This window comes from Equus quagga, chromosome 16 (genome assembly GCF_021613505.1).
Source record: "Equus quagga isolate Etosha38 chromosome 16, UCLA_HA_Equagga_1.0, whole genome shotgun sequence".
In the NCBI taxonomy this organism is placed as follows: Eukaryota; Metazoa; Chordata; class Mammalia; order Perissodactyla; family Equidae; genus Equus; species Equus quagga.
This window is the reverse complement of record NC_060282.1, coordinates 38,717,806-38,730,215: the sequence shown is the minus strand read 5'-3', so window position 1 is coordinate 38,730,215 and position 12,410 is coordinate 38,717,806. Positions and strand designations below refer to the sequence as shown.

The 12,410-nt window shown below is 34.3% G+C and overlaps 1 protein-coding gene across 5 annotated transcripts in view; it reads left to right on the top strand.

Annotated features, from left to right (window-relative positions):
• VPS13B (vacuolar protein sorting 13 homolog B) overlaps positions 1–12,410 on the top strand; it is a 784,298-nt gene that overhangs the window by 12,446 nt on the left and 759,442 nt on the right. For all 5 annotated transcript variants that reach the window (XM_046642610.1, XM_046642612.1, XM_046642609.1 and 2 more), the window contains exon 3: positions 4,488–4,631. In XM_046642610.1, the coding sequence (XP_046498566.1) occupies positions 4,488–4,631 (144 nt within the window). The remainder of the gene's footprint in view (positions 1–4,487; positions 4,632–12,410) is intronic.

Here is a 12,410-nt window from a genome sequence, read left to right as displayed (position 1 = left end):
GCTACCAGGGATGTGTGAGGTTATAACAAATCCGTCTTTGGCTGTCTTGTTCTCTGGATCTCTCTGTTAACTTTCTGGCTGGTCTGATGTTTTGCTGCTTGCACCAACTGATATTGTGACCTCAGGCTAGCCTTCCCTTATTGCCCATGAGATTTCTTTTGTTTTTGAAAACTTTGTCTAGTTTTGTCATTGCTTTTTGGGGAGAGGATTTGCCAACCTCCTAACTCAGAATTCTTGAGGTCCTGTCCTATATTCATTTTTATTTTGTGGTCAAAAGCACATAACATAAAATTTACCATCTTAGCCAATTTTTTTTTTTTAAAGATTTTATTTTTTCTTTTTCTCCCCAAAGCCCCCAGATACATAGTCATGTATTTTTAGTTGTGGGTCCTTCTAGTTGTGGCATATGGAATGGCGCCTCAGCATGGCTTGATGAGTGGTGCCATGTCCATGCCCAGGATTTGAACTGGCGAAACCCTGGGCCACCACAGCGGAGCACGCGAACTTAACCACTTGGCCACGGGGCCAGCTCCTTAACCATTTTTAAGTGTACAGTAAGTGTTAACTCTGTGCACATTATTGGTCAGTATATCTCTAGAACTTTTTCATCTTCCAAAACTTAAACTCTATACCCATGAACAACTACTCCCTTTTACCCTCTTTCCCTAGCCCCTGACAACCACCGTTCTACTTACTGTTTCTAAGAATTTGACTGCTTTAGATACCTTAAATAAGTGGAATCATGCAATATTTGTCTTTTTGTGACTAGTTTATTTCACGTAGCGTAATGGCCTCAAGGTTCATCCATGTTGTAGCATATCACAGAATTTCCTTCTTTTAAAAGACTGAATAATATTTGATTGTGTTTATACACCACATTTTCTTTATCCATTTATCTTTCAGTGAACATTTAGGCTGCTTCCACCTCTTTTTTTTTTTTTTAAATATTTTATTTTTTCTTTTTCTCCCCAAAGCCCCCCAATACATAGTCATGTATTTTTAGTTCTAGTCCTTCTAGTTGTGGCATGTGGGATGCTGCCTCAGCATGGCTTAATGAGCGGTGCTATGTCCGTGCCCATGATCCAAACTGGCAAAACCCTGGGCCGCTGCAATGGAGTGCACGAACTTAACCACTTGGCCACGGGGCCGGCCCCTTCTTCCACCTCTTGACTATTGTGAATAATGCTGCAATGAACATGGTTGTGCAATAATCTTTTCAAAATCCTGCTTTCAATTCCTTTTAGTACATATCCTGAACTGAGATTGCTAGATTGTATGCTAATTCTGTTTTTAATTGTTTGAGGAACCTCCATACTGTTTTCTCTAGCTACTGCACCATTTTACATTTTCACCAACAGTGCACAAGCATTCCAGTTTTTCCATAAAGTTGCCAACACTTGTTACTTTCTATTTTGTTTTTTTGATAGTAGCCATTCTGACAGGTGTAAGATGAGATGTCATTGTGTTTTGATTTGTGTTTCTCTGTTGATTAGTGATGTTGAGAATCTTTTCATATGCTTGTTGGTCATTTGTACATGTCTATTCAAGTCATTTACCCATTTTTAAATTGGATGTTTTTGTTGTTGTTGAGTTGTAGTAGTTCTTTATATATTCTAGATTTTAACCCCTTATCGGATATATGGTTTGCAAATATTTTCTTCCATTGTAGGTTGCCTTTTCACTCTGTTGAATGTATTCTTTGCTGTGTGGAAGTTTTTAGGTTGATGTAGTCCTATTTGTTTATTTTTGCTTTTGTTGCCTGTTATATTCATTTTTAAAGTATCCCTTTTTTCCATGTTAGAATATTTTGTAATAGCTTGCTTAGAGTTAGATTTTTGAGAGCAATTCAACCTTCCTAAATTCTTTTCAACTAATATCCTTTGTGGAGCCATAGATATTCTGGTTTTAGGGATACATTTTTCACAATGTACTTCTGAATAATTTCAGGTGAATAAAATATTTTTAAGTTGTACAACATATTCTGAGAAGGAAAAGGAATGAAAAATCATTTGTGGTTACTTAAAGAATGATCCGTTTATTTTAACAGTCAACATTTGTGTTTTGCCTTTTACAAGGTGTAAATTTGCTCTCATTTGTTTGTCACAACAACTCTGTGATGAGAAAATAGAAATGATGTTGCTTATACTCAGGTGATTAATAAGTGTTGAACTTTAACTGGATCTCCAACATGAGCTGTGTGCTTCAAAATTCCATCTTCTACTATAGAATGATACCTCTTGTGTTAGTGTTTAGTTAGTAGTTCAGATGATTAGTAGCATTCTGCTGATACGAAGTTCTTGAGTTTGATTCAGATGTCTTTTAACTTCTTGAGAAAATCCAGTTTGTGCCCATAGACTAGAAATTTGGTAGCCATTTCACAAAGGTATCATTGTTACACAAGTCAGAGGGTGGTAGAGGGAATGTCATTGGCTAATTGTCCAAATAGATGCATAACCAATGGAAACATATTCAATACCTGTAACAAAAGTGTAGATGTAGTGTAATTGTGGTTAAGAGCAAGGACTCGGGCATTATATTTTCCAGTTTGGGGTTCTGGCTTTCCTAGATGATTCACTTGGCGAAGTTACTTGACCTTTCTATGTCTCAGGTTCTTCGTCTGTAAAATGGGTATAATAATAATATTTACCTTTTGGGATTCTTACAAGGATTAAATAATTGCATGAAGGTGAAGTGCTTAGAACAGTGGCTAGTACATAGTAAGTGCCCGGTAAATGTTGTCTTTGTTATAGACACTGATCAAAATATAATCTGTCTCAGTTGATTAATGCCTGAAGAAATTACTGCATCTTTAAAATTGATGTAATAATAATGTATGTAATAATGTAATAATGTAATATTAAATAAAATTTAAAAATTGTGACATTCCATTAGAATAGAATAGTAGAAATAGATTTGTAGTATTCTGCCCTTTTTAAAAAAACTTGTGAAGGGGCCAGCCCAGTAGTGCAGCAGTTAATTTTGCACGTTGCGCTTTGGCGGCCTGGGGTTCACTGATTTGGATCCAGGGTGTGGACATGGCATCGCTTGGCAAGTGGTAGGTATCGCATGTATAAAGTAGAGGAAGATGGGCACGGATGTGAGCTCAGGGCCAGTCTTCCTCGGCAAGGGGAGGAGGATTGGTGGTGGATATTAGCTCAGGGCTAATCTTCCTCAAAAACGAACAAAAACTTGTGAAGACATATATGATACATGTTTTTAATAGTAATAATAATAGCATCTTTATATTGATTGCTCTTTAAGGAAGACGCTGTTCTAAGCACTTTATATAAATTAATTCAATTCTCAAAGATACTATTATTATCCAGATTTTACAGATAAAGAAACTGAGGCACAGATAGGTTAAACAACTTACCCAGTGTCATTATGGTAGTAAGTAGCAGAGGTCGGATTTAAATCCGTGTCTGCTGGGACTCCAGAGTTATTGATGTTTTGTTGTTGTTGTTGTTGAGGAAGATTCGCCCTGAGCCTACATCTGTGCCAGTCTTCCTCTGTTTTTTAATATGTAGGCTGCCAGTACAGCATGGCTGATAACAGAGCGGTGTAGGTCCATGCTGGGGAATCAAACCCAGGCCGCTGAAGCAGAACACGCTGAACTTAACCACTAGGCCACCAGGGCTGGCTCAGAGAGTTATTGATCTTAACCGCTTTGTCATACTACCATGTATGTTTAGCTATCTTGCTACTATGTTGCTAAACCAAGTAGGTGGGTGATTGTTGAATGAATGAATAAGCTTACTATTTGTCTTAACTTTCACTGAGTTGTAACAACTGTAAGAATGTTATTGAAATGTAATCTAAATACATTTTATTTTTTTCTTCCTTTGTTGATTTGTAACAAAAATTTTTATCTGAAAGTGAAACAAATTAGAATAAGGTCGTTGTGGTGACATTTATGTTTTCATTTCTAACCTCCTAATAATAATGGAAACCAGTCAGAAAACATTTAAAATTTATGACCAAATAGATCCAGGTACAATCTTTAATTAGGTAAAGCTCAATAAGTTTTTTTTCAAGGTTGGGCAATTTTTGTTTTGTCAGGTCATTCTTCTATCTCCAATTCAGCCCTCCTTTCAATTTGCCTTACTATCCTATTCTGTTAGTTTAAAACACATTTTAAATACATATTTTTAGATGGAGATTTTGAACAATATACCATTTAGTTATCTCAAGTACTGCTGCTGTCTACTGTGACTACTACTACCAGTACCATATCTGAGCCTTTATTATGTACCAGGCATCATATATTATTTCCATTCAGCAAAATAAGAAACTAAGGCTTATTAAATGTAACTTGCACAATAAGTTTTTGTAGTTTAACAAATTATTTGATGCTACTTTTTGATGAACAATAATACCCCAAATATTTTTGTATTAAGAATTTCATTTTTCTTTTAAGGAAGTAATTTGGATATTATGATGAAAAAATATTAAATACTAACTTTTATTTTAATATTTTGTGTTTTAAGGAATTGAAATTACCATTCACCTTTTTAAGTGGACATATTCATGAGTTGAGGATCCATGTACCTTGGACAAAACTGGGTTCGGAACCAGTGGTAATTACCATCAATACAATGGAATGTATTTTGAAACTTAAAGATGGAATACAGGTAGGAAATTATTGAGCTTAGTTGTTTATGTTAACCAATTTTAATCGTTTTTAGTATTTGATATTTCTTTAACTTCTGGGGTATGTCAACTTTTACGTAAGTAAATCTTAGCTTGTATACTTGCTATTTTTACATGCCTATTAAAGTAGCATAATTAATTACAAAAGGGAGTTCTTAAATTTGGATAAAACATCCTAAAGAATATTTTGATACTAATTTTACTTAATCTGATCGTAGCCCTATAATAGTGATCATGTAGAGTGGTTATTACCTATATCCACTAGAAGTGGGGCCTGACTGTCCAATTTTCAGGTGAAGATTTTTAAATTTTTGCAAAGGACCTGCATGATTTTTTATTTACATGACGTTTCTAAATGAAGTGAACATTTCTCGAGTTATTTTTTGGGAGATCAAAATATGTTGAATTTACCTTTATACCAAATTTCATTGTTGCCTTTGAAGTTTTGGCATCAGAAAGTGATTTTTTCCTAATTTATTTATTTCTTCTCTGCCTCGTCGTACATTTCTTGTTAGTGTTTTTTGTAAAAGCGTAATATTGATTTTAAGGAGTTTCTACAAAAAATTTTCTAATCTAGGAAGCAAATAGTTCTGGACAGCTGCATATTGTGATGAATTTTTCCACTTTCATCTTGCAGAAAAGACGTATCTCTGTCTTTCATTTTTATTACTTTTTCCTTAGCCCACATTTAACTTTCAGTTTAAGGAAGTCTTTCTAGAACCAGTTGAATTGATGAGTATTAGTAAATTGATTATTTTCATAAGAACCTTAAGGCAGTTTTAGTGTATCCTAAATGTAACTTCAATCTCTGTGAAATTAAAGTTATTAGTGAATTGTTAAAATCATTTCCTGTTTTAAGTCAATACTTTTGAGTGTCACATCATCCCACTGGGATCAAATCTGTTTTTTCCTTTTATGAAATCTTTGATTCTAAACATGTATTGTCTAATTTGTCTTAACTAATGGAGTTCCTGTAAGTCAGTAGACTAGTGCTACATTCTCATGAAAATTTATTTTGTGAACTTTAAATATTTGGGAGATTGATTTAAAAATCTTTAGATAGTTATATTGCAACTAAGTTTTATTTTACACTTATATTTGATAATACTTAAATGGTTCTTAATCATCATGTGTTCTTGGAAATTATTTTTTTAAAAGTCTGGACTTGGTTATACCCCCCATGCAGTGCTCTATATTAGGAGAAAAAAATCCAGACATTAAGTATTTTTTCAATGGGAAGGTGAAGTTTCAAGGCCAGATGTCCCATAAGAAACACATTTTAAAAGAGGCAAATTACAACTAATTATAGAGGCTGCAGAAAAAGATTTGTAACACATGACTTAGTGCAACTGAGAACTAATACTTAATATTGGACCATGCAGATGGCTACTGCAGGAATGATCAGATTTCCTGCTTGCATGGTATTTGAGACTTGAATTTTGTGGTGTGTACAGCAAAAGGTCAAGTGTCATGAATGTAAACCACTCTCAAAACAAGTATTTTTTACAGATGTTTAAAATTTTGAGGTAGAAGGGATTTTCGAAAATTGCAGTTGACATTTGGACAAATTATTCAGCAGTATACAGCCCTGGAGAGTAATACTTAGGTTTATGTTAGTGATTGGAATTAATTTTTCAATAAGAACATTATAGATGAAACACATTTTTAAACAGTTTATTTTCCTATTTTAAGCTTTGATTTGTTAAGTAGGAAATTAAGTTAAAAAATTGTATGTTAAAAAATTATATGTGTACTAGTAAAACTGAATAAACTCATTTGAATTAAATTATTTCAAGTTACTACATTATAGAATCACAATGAAGAAAAGACTTATTTTCTCAAAACTAGTGTGGGATGGTAGGTTAAATAAAGCCTTTTAGAGTTATAAATATGAATCTGTTAAAAATAATACTGTTAATATATGAGAATGTAATAAAGTACAGTTTAAAAGTTAGAAATCTGAGGTTTAATTCAGAAAAGATCATTACAGAAACACAGTATTGCTAAATGCCTTGATAAGAAGACATGCCTAATTTGCAAAGTTCAATTTAATTATACCAATGTTGTTGATTTCCTACTCTTTAAAGCACTGAAAAGCATTGCTAAGATATTTATATAATCTTTGCTGTGAAAGATACTTAGATTTATAAGGATTTGAGTGTGACTCTAGTGATAATAGTTAGAATATGCAGCCTTAACATGTCTTTATAATCAGTTTTAATTATTGAGATTTTTTTCAGTGAGAAGCTGACCAAGTTGTGTTGGGTTATTAACGGCTACCTTGATGTTCACTCTAAATTTTTGCTTTTTGTTTTTTGTTTTTTTGGTGAGGAAGATTGGCCCCAAGCTAACATCTTTTGCCAGTCTTCCTCTTTTTTGCTTGAGGAAGATTATCCCTGAGCTAACATCTATGCCAGTCTTCTTCTATTGTATATGTGGTACACCGCCACAGCATGGCTTGATGAGTGGTGTGTAGGTCCATGCCTGGCCTGCAAACCCATGAACCTCAGGCCGCTGTAGCAGGGTGTGCGAACTTAACTGCTGTGCCACTGAGCCGGCCCCTGAATTATTTTTACTACGTTGATATTTCACTCAGAAAATATGTATTAACTGTTTGGGATTTACGCTGAGAGGCATATCTATGTCAGTCATAATACCTACCTTCAGATCCTACAGATTAGTTACTGGTGAACTGTGTTTTCTCTTTTGGACTTCAGATACAGTATTTGATTAATGACACACCATCACCAGTTGTCCAGGTCTGACTTATTTATTTAGCTAGTTAAGTCTGCTCTAGTCTATTCTAATAAATACTTGTGGACCCAGCACACAGCTCAAGAACAAAAACATTACCAGTAACTTGCATTTAACTGTGTGTGTCTCTCTTTGGGCAGTTTTGCTTGTTCAGCCTCTGTGGGCCTCATTTGTAAAATACAGCAAAATTTGCTACGTAGTTCTTTTATTCTCTGATTGTATATGCTTTCTCTGCTCCTTGTGTTAATAAGTCTTGGAAAAAGCTTCTTCAACCTAAAGAGAGTAGTCAATTTGTTTTTAAAGTACGTGTTTATTCTGGTCTTTGTACTATGAAAAACTAAACTTTTAAAATCTTTTGACTTAATAGATGTAACCACTTGCAAGGCTGTTTGTAGAAGTAATATTTATTATTCATAAAAAATTAAAAAAATCCTTTGAACCTAAACCAAAATTTAAACTACCATTACAACTTGAGATAAAGAACTAAGCTTTTTGTTACTGTATGTACTTTTAAATGTATGTACTTTTTATGTGCTATGGAAATCCATTATTGGCTTCGGTAGCCTCAGAGATAATAGAGAAGTATCATATCCTCTCATTGAAGCTTGAGCACCGCTATGCTCAAGGAGGTGTTGGTAGGACTGTTAACAATATTTATGCGGCTTTTTTTTTAAACTCTCTCATTCTCTTGAATGAGGGTGGATTAATCTGATTGACTGCTGCTATGGTTTGAGTGTGTCCTTCTGAGATTCATGTGTTGAAATCCTAATCCCCAAAGATGATGGTATTAGAAGGTGGGGTCTTTGGGAGATACTTAAGTCCTGAGAGTGGAGCCTTCATGAATGGAATTACTGCCCTATAAAGGAGTCTCCAGAGAGATCCCTAGCCCTGTCTGACATGTGAGGACATGGTGTAAAGGCACCAGCTATGAACCAGGAAAAGGCCCTCATCAGACCATGCAGGCACCTTGATCTTGGACTTCTCAGCCTCCAGAACTGGGAGAAATAAATTTCTGTTGTCTATAAGCTACCTAATCTGTGGTATTTTGTTACAGCAGCCCAAACAGACTGAGACAGCTACCTTTTCAGAAATTCAGGTGGGGCTCAGAAAAGCTGACTTAGTCTGTGGAATTTATTGTGCTGTTATTGATTCCCTCACTTCCACGGGTACAGGTTACTGATGCTGGTGATCCTGGTAGCAGATAACATAGTTTAGATTCTGTCTGTAGCCTCTTCATACAAATAGTGAGAAATAGAATTCCCTATAAATTGTGGGTATTGTCTTTACTCCTACTAGGGAAACACTTTATGTTGTGAAGAGCATGAATACCCTGGGTCTTTTTCCTTTGTAGCAGTCAGAAAAGCTACCTAATTGTTAAAAAATTAGTTATAATAATTTCATATCATTTTGATGTAGTGGAAGAATGTCTTAGATGGAGTGTGTGGTTAAATAATTTCCAGCCATTGGCTATATCTTCTGCCTATAAATTTCAGGCCTTAAGTTTGAGTTCTTGTTTTTAGTATTGTAACTGGAATGATGAAATAGGGTTGGCAAGTGGGCCATCTGACCTTTTGTGTAGAGAAGGTGAATGAAGCATTCTGCAGAAAGGGAGCCAGAAGTCCCTGACAGTGTTTAGTAAGTAATCTGCCCTGGTAGTGGGCCAGATAGAGGCGTGGAAAGAGAAGTTGTACGGTATCAAAACCAAGTAACATACAGTACTAGAGAAGGGATAGTAGTGGTTGTAAATGTCCCTTTACATCCTCAGCTGAGAAAAGAATAAACCAAATCACCGTTTCTGTATGATATAATATTATGCATTTTGGTGAAGAAGTTTTAAATATGTGAATCTGATCTTGAATTTACTTGCACTTAATGGATTTGTACCAAACTCTTCTAATAAGTGAAGTATTCAGTTTAGTCAGGTGCAGCAAGCATTAGGGTGGTTCAGAGCCCTAGTCTATTTTTATTGTGTATCTTGAATCTTCCAAAGTATGTTTAATTTTAAAAATACCTGAGATTACCTTCTAAGTCTGTTTTGAGATGTTGTAGTAGAGAAATAGATACTTTTGAGTTTCACTCTGGGTGAAACATTTTATTTACTTATATATGTATATATATGTGTATATATATTTGTTATTGGTTGTGTTTCTTTTTTAACTTATTTTTATTTTTTCCATGTTTATTGAGGTGTAATTGACAAATTGTATATATTTAAAGTATAGAACATGGTGATTTGATATAAGTATACCTTGTGAAAGGATTCACACCATCAAGTTGATTAATACATCTATCACCTCAGTTACTTTTTTTGTGTGTGAGAATGCTTAAGATCTACTATCTTAGCAAATTTCAAGTGTCAACACAGCATTATTAACTATAGTCACCTTGCTGTACATTAGATCCTGTTTATTCATTTTATAACTGACAGTTTGTACCCTTTGACCTATATTGTGTATTTCCTTCAGGCTCTGGCAGCCACCATTCATTCTGCTCTGTTTCTATGAGTTTGACTTTTTTTTCAGATTCCACATGTAAGTGATACCATAAGAATTTGTCTTTGTGTGGCTTATTTCACTCAGCATATTGTTCTCCAGTTTCATCTACATTGTTGAAAATGGCAGGATTTCTTTCTTTTTCATAGCTGAAGAATATTCCTTTGTATATGTATATACCACATTTTCTTTATCCATTCATCCATCAGTGGACATTTAGATTGTGTCCATGTCTAGGCTATTGTGAATGATGCTGCAATGGATATGGAAGTGCACATACCTCTTTGTGATAGTGATATTGTTTCCTTTGGATATATATCCAAGGATTGCTAGATAATATGGTAGTTTCCTTTTTCCAGCATTTGTTAACTCTTGTCTATTTGATAATAGCCATCTTAACAAGTGTGGGGTGATAGCTCATTGTGGTTTTGATTTGCATTCCTTCATAATTAGGGATGTTCAGCATTTTTTCAGGTAATTGTTGGCCATTTGTATATCTTCTTTAGAAAAAAGTTTATTCCTTCCCTTTGTGCATTTTTAAATTGGATTGCTTTTTGCTGTTGAGTTTATGAGTTTATGTTTTAGATATTAAGCTCCTATCAGATACATGGTTTGCAAATATATTCTCCCATTCCATAGGTTAATTTTTCATTTTGTTGATAGTTTCCTTTGCTATGTGGAAGCTTTTTAATATGATGGAGTCCCACTTGTTTTTTCTTTTGGTTTCGTTGCTTATGCTTTTGGTGTCATATCCAAAATATCATTGCAAGACCGATGTCAAGGAGCTTTTTCCCTGTGTTTTATTCTAGTAGTTTTGGGTCTTACATTTAAGTCTTTAATCCATTTTAGGTTAATTTTTGTGAGTAGTGAAGATAAGAGTCCAGTTTCGCTTTTTTGCACGTGGATATCCAGTTTTGTCAGCACCATTTATTGAAGAGGCTATCCTTTCTTGAAACATTGTGTGTTCTTGGTGCCCTTGTCAAAGATTAGTTGACCATGTATGTGTAAGTTTATTTCTGGGTTCTCAATTCTGTTCCATTGATCCATGTTCCAGTACCATACTGTTTTGATTACTGTGGCTTTGTAATACAGTTTGAAATCAGGAAGTGTGATGCCTCCAGCCTTGTTCCTCTTTCTTAAGATTGCTTTGGCTATTCGAATTGTATTGTATTATATGGTTTCATATAAATTTTAGAGGTGTTTTTCCTATTTAGTGAAAAGGGTCGTTGGAATTTTGATAGGAATTGCATTGACTCTGTAGATCACTTTGGGTAGTATTGTACATTTTAACACATTAATTCTTTCAATCCAAGAAAATGAGATGTCTTTCCATTTATTTGTGTCTTCATCTATTTCTTTCATCAATGTCATAGTTTTCAGTCTACAGATCTTTTACTTCCTTGGTTCAATTTATTACTAGGTATTTTATTGTTTGATGCTATTGTAAATGTAAATTCTGATAGTTATTGGTGCATAGAAATGCAATCGATTTTTGTATATTGATTTTGTATTCTATAATTTTACTGAATTTATTAGTTTTAACAGTTTTTTTGTCAGAGTCTTTAGGGTTTTCTATATCTAAGATAATGTCATCTGCAAACAGGTAATTTTGCTTATTCCTTTCCAATTTTATTCCTTTTCTTTTCCTTGCCTGTTGCTCTGGGTACGACTTAGAATACTATGTTGAATAAAAGTTGTAAGAGTTGGCATCCTTGTCTTGTTCTAATCTTAGAGGAAAAGCTTTCAGCTTTTCACCATTGTATATGCCGTTAGCTGTGGGCTTGTCATATGTGGTCTTTATTATGTTGAGGTACATTCCCTCTCTACCCACTTTGTTGGAGTTTTTATCATAAATGGATGTTGAGTTTGTCAAATGCTTTTTCTGCATCTATTGAGATGATCAATGACTTTTATCCTTCATTTTGTGAATATGGGGTATCACATTGATTTGCTCATGTTGAACCATCCTTGTATCCCTGGAGTAGATTCCACTTGGTCATGCTGTATAATCCTTTTAACGTATTGTTGAATTCAGTTTGCTTATATTTTGTTGAGGATTTTCACATCTATGTTCATCAAGGATATTGATGAACATGTTGGCTTATAATTTGTTTTCTTGTGTCATCTTGTCTGGTTTTGGTATCAGGGTAATGCTGACCTCATAAAATGAGTTTGGAAGTGTTCCCTTCTCTTCTCTCTTTTTGGAAGAGTTTGAGAAGGATTGGTATTCTTCTTTGAATGTTTGTTAGAATTCACCAGTGAAGCCATCTGATCCTGGATGTATGTTTGTTGGGAGGTTTTTGATTACTGATTCAATCCTCTTACTAGTAATTGGTACATTAAGTTTTGATTTGTCTAAAACATCTTTATTTCTCTCTCAGTCTTTGAATGATAGTTAATTTGGTTACATCAGGTTGGCGGTTATTTTCTCTTAGTACTTTGGAATTATTATTCCGCTATTGAATTGGTTCTGTTTTTGCTCTTGAGGTTTTTGTCTGTTAGTGATGTTGTCTT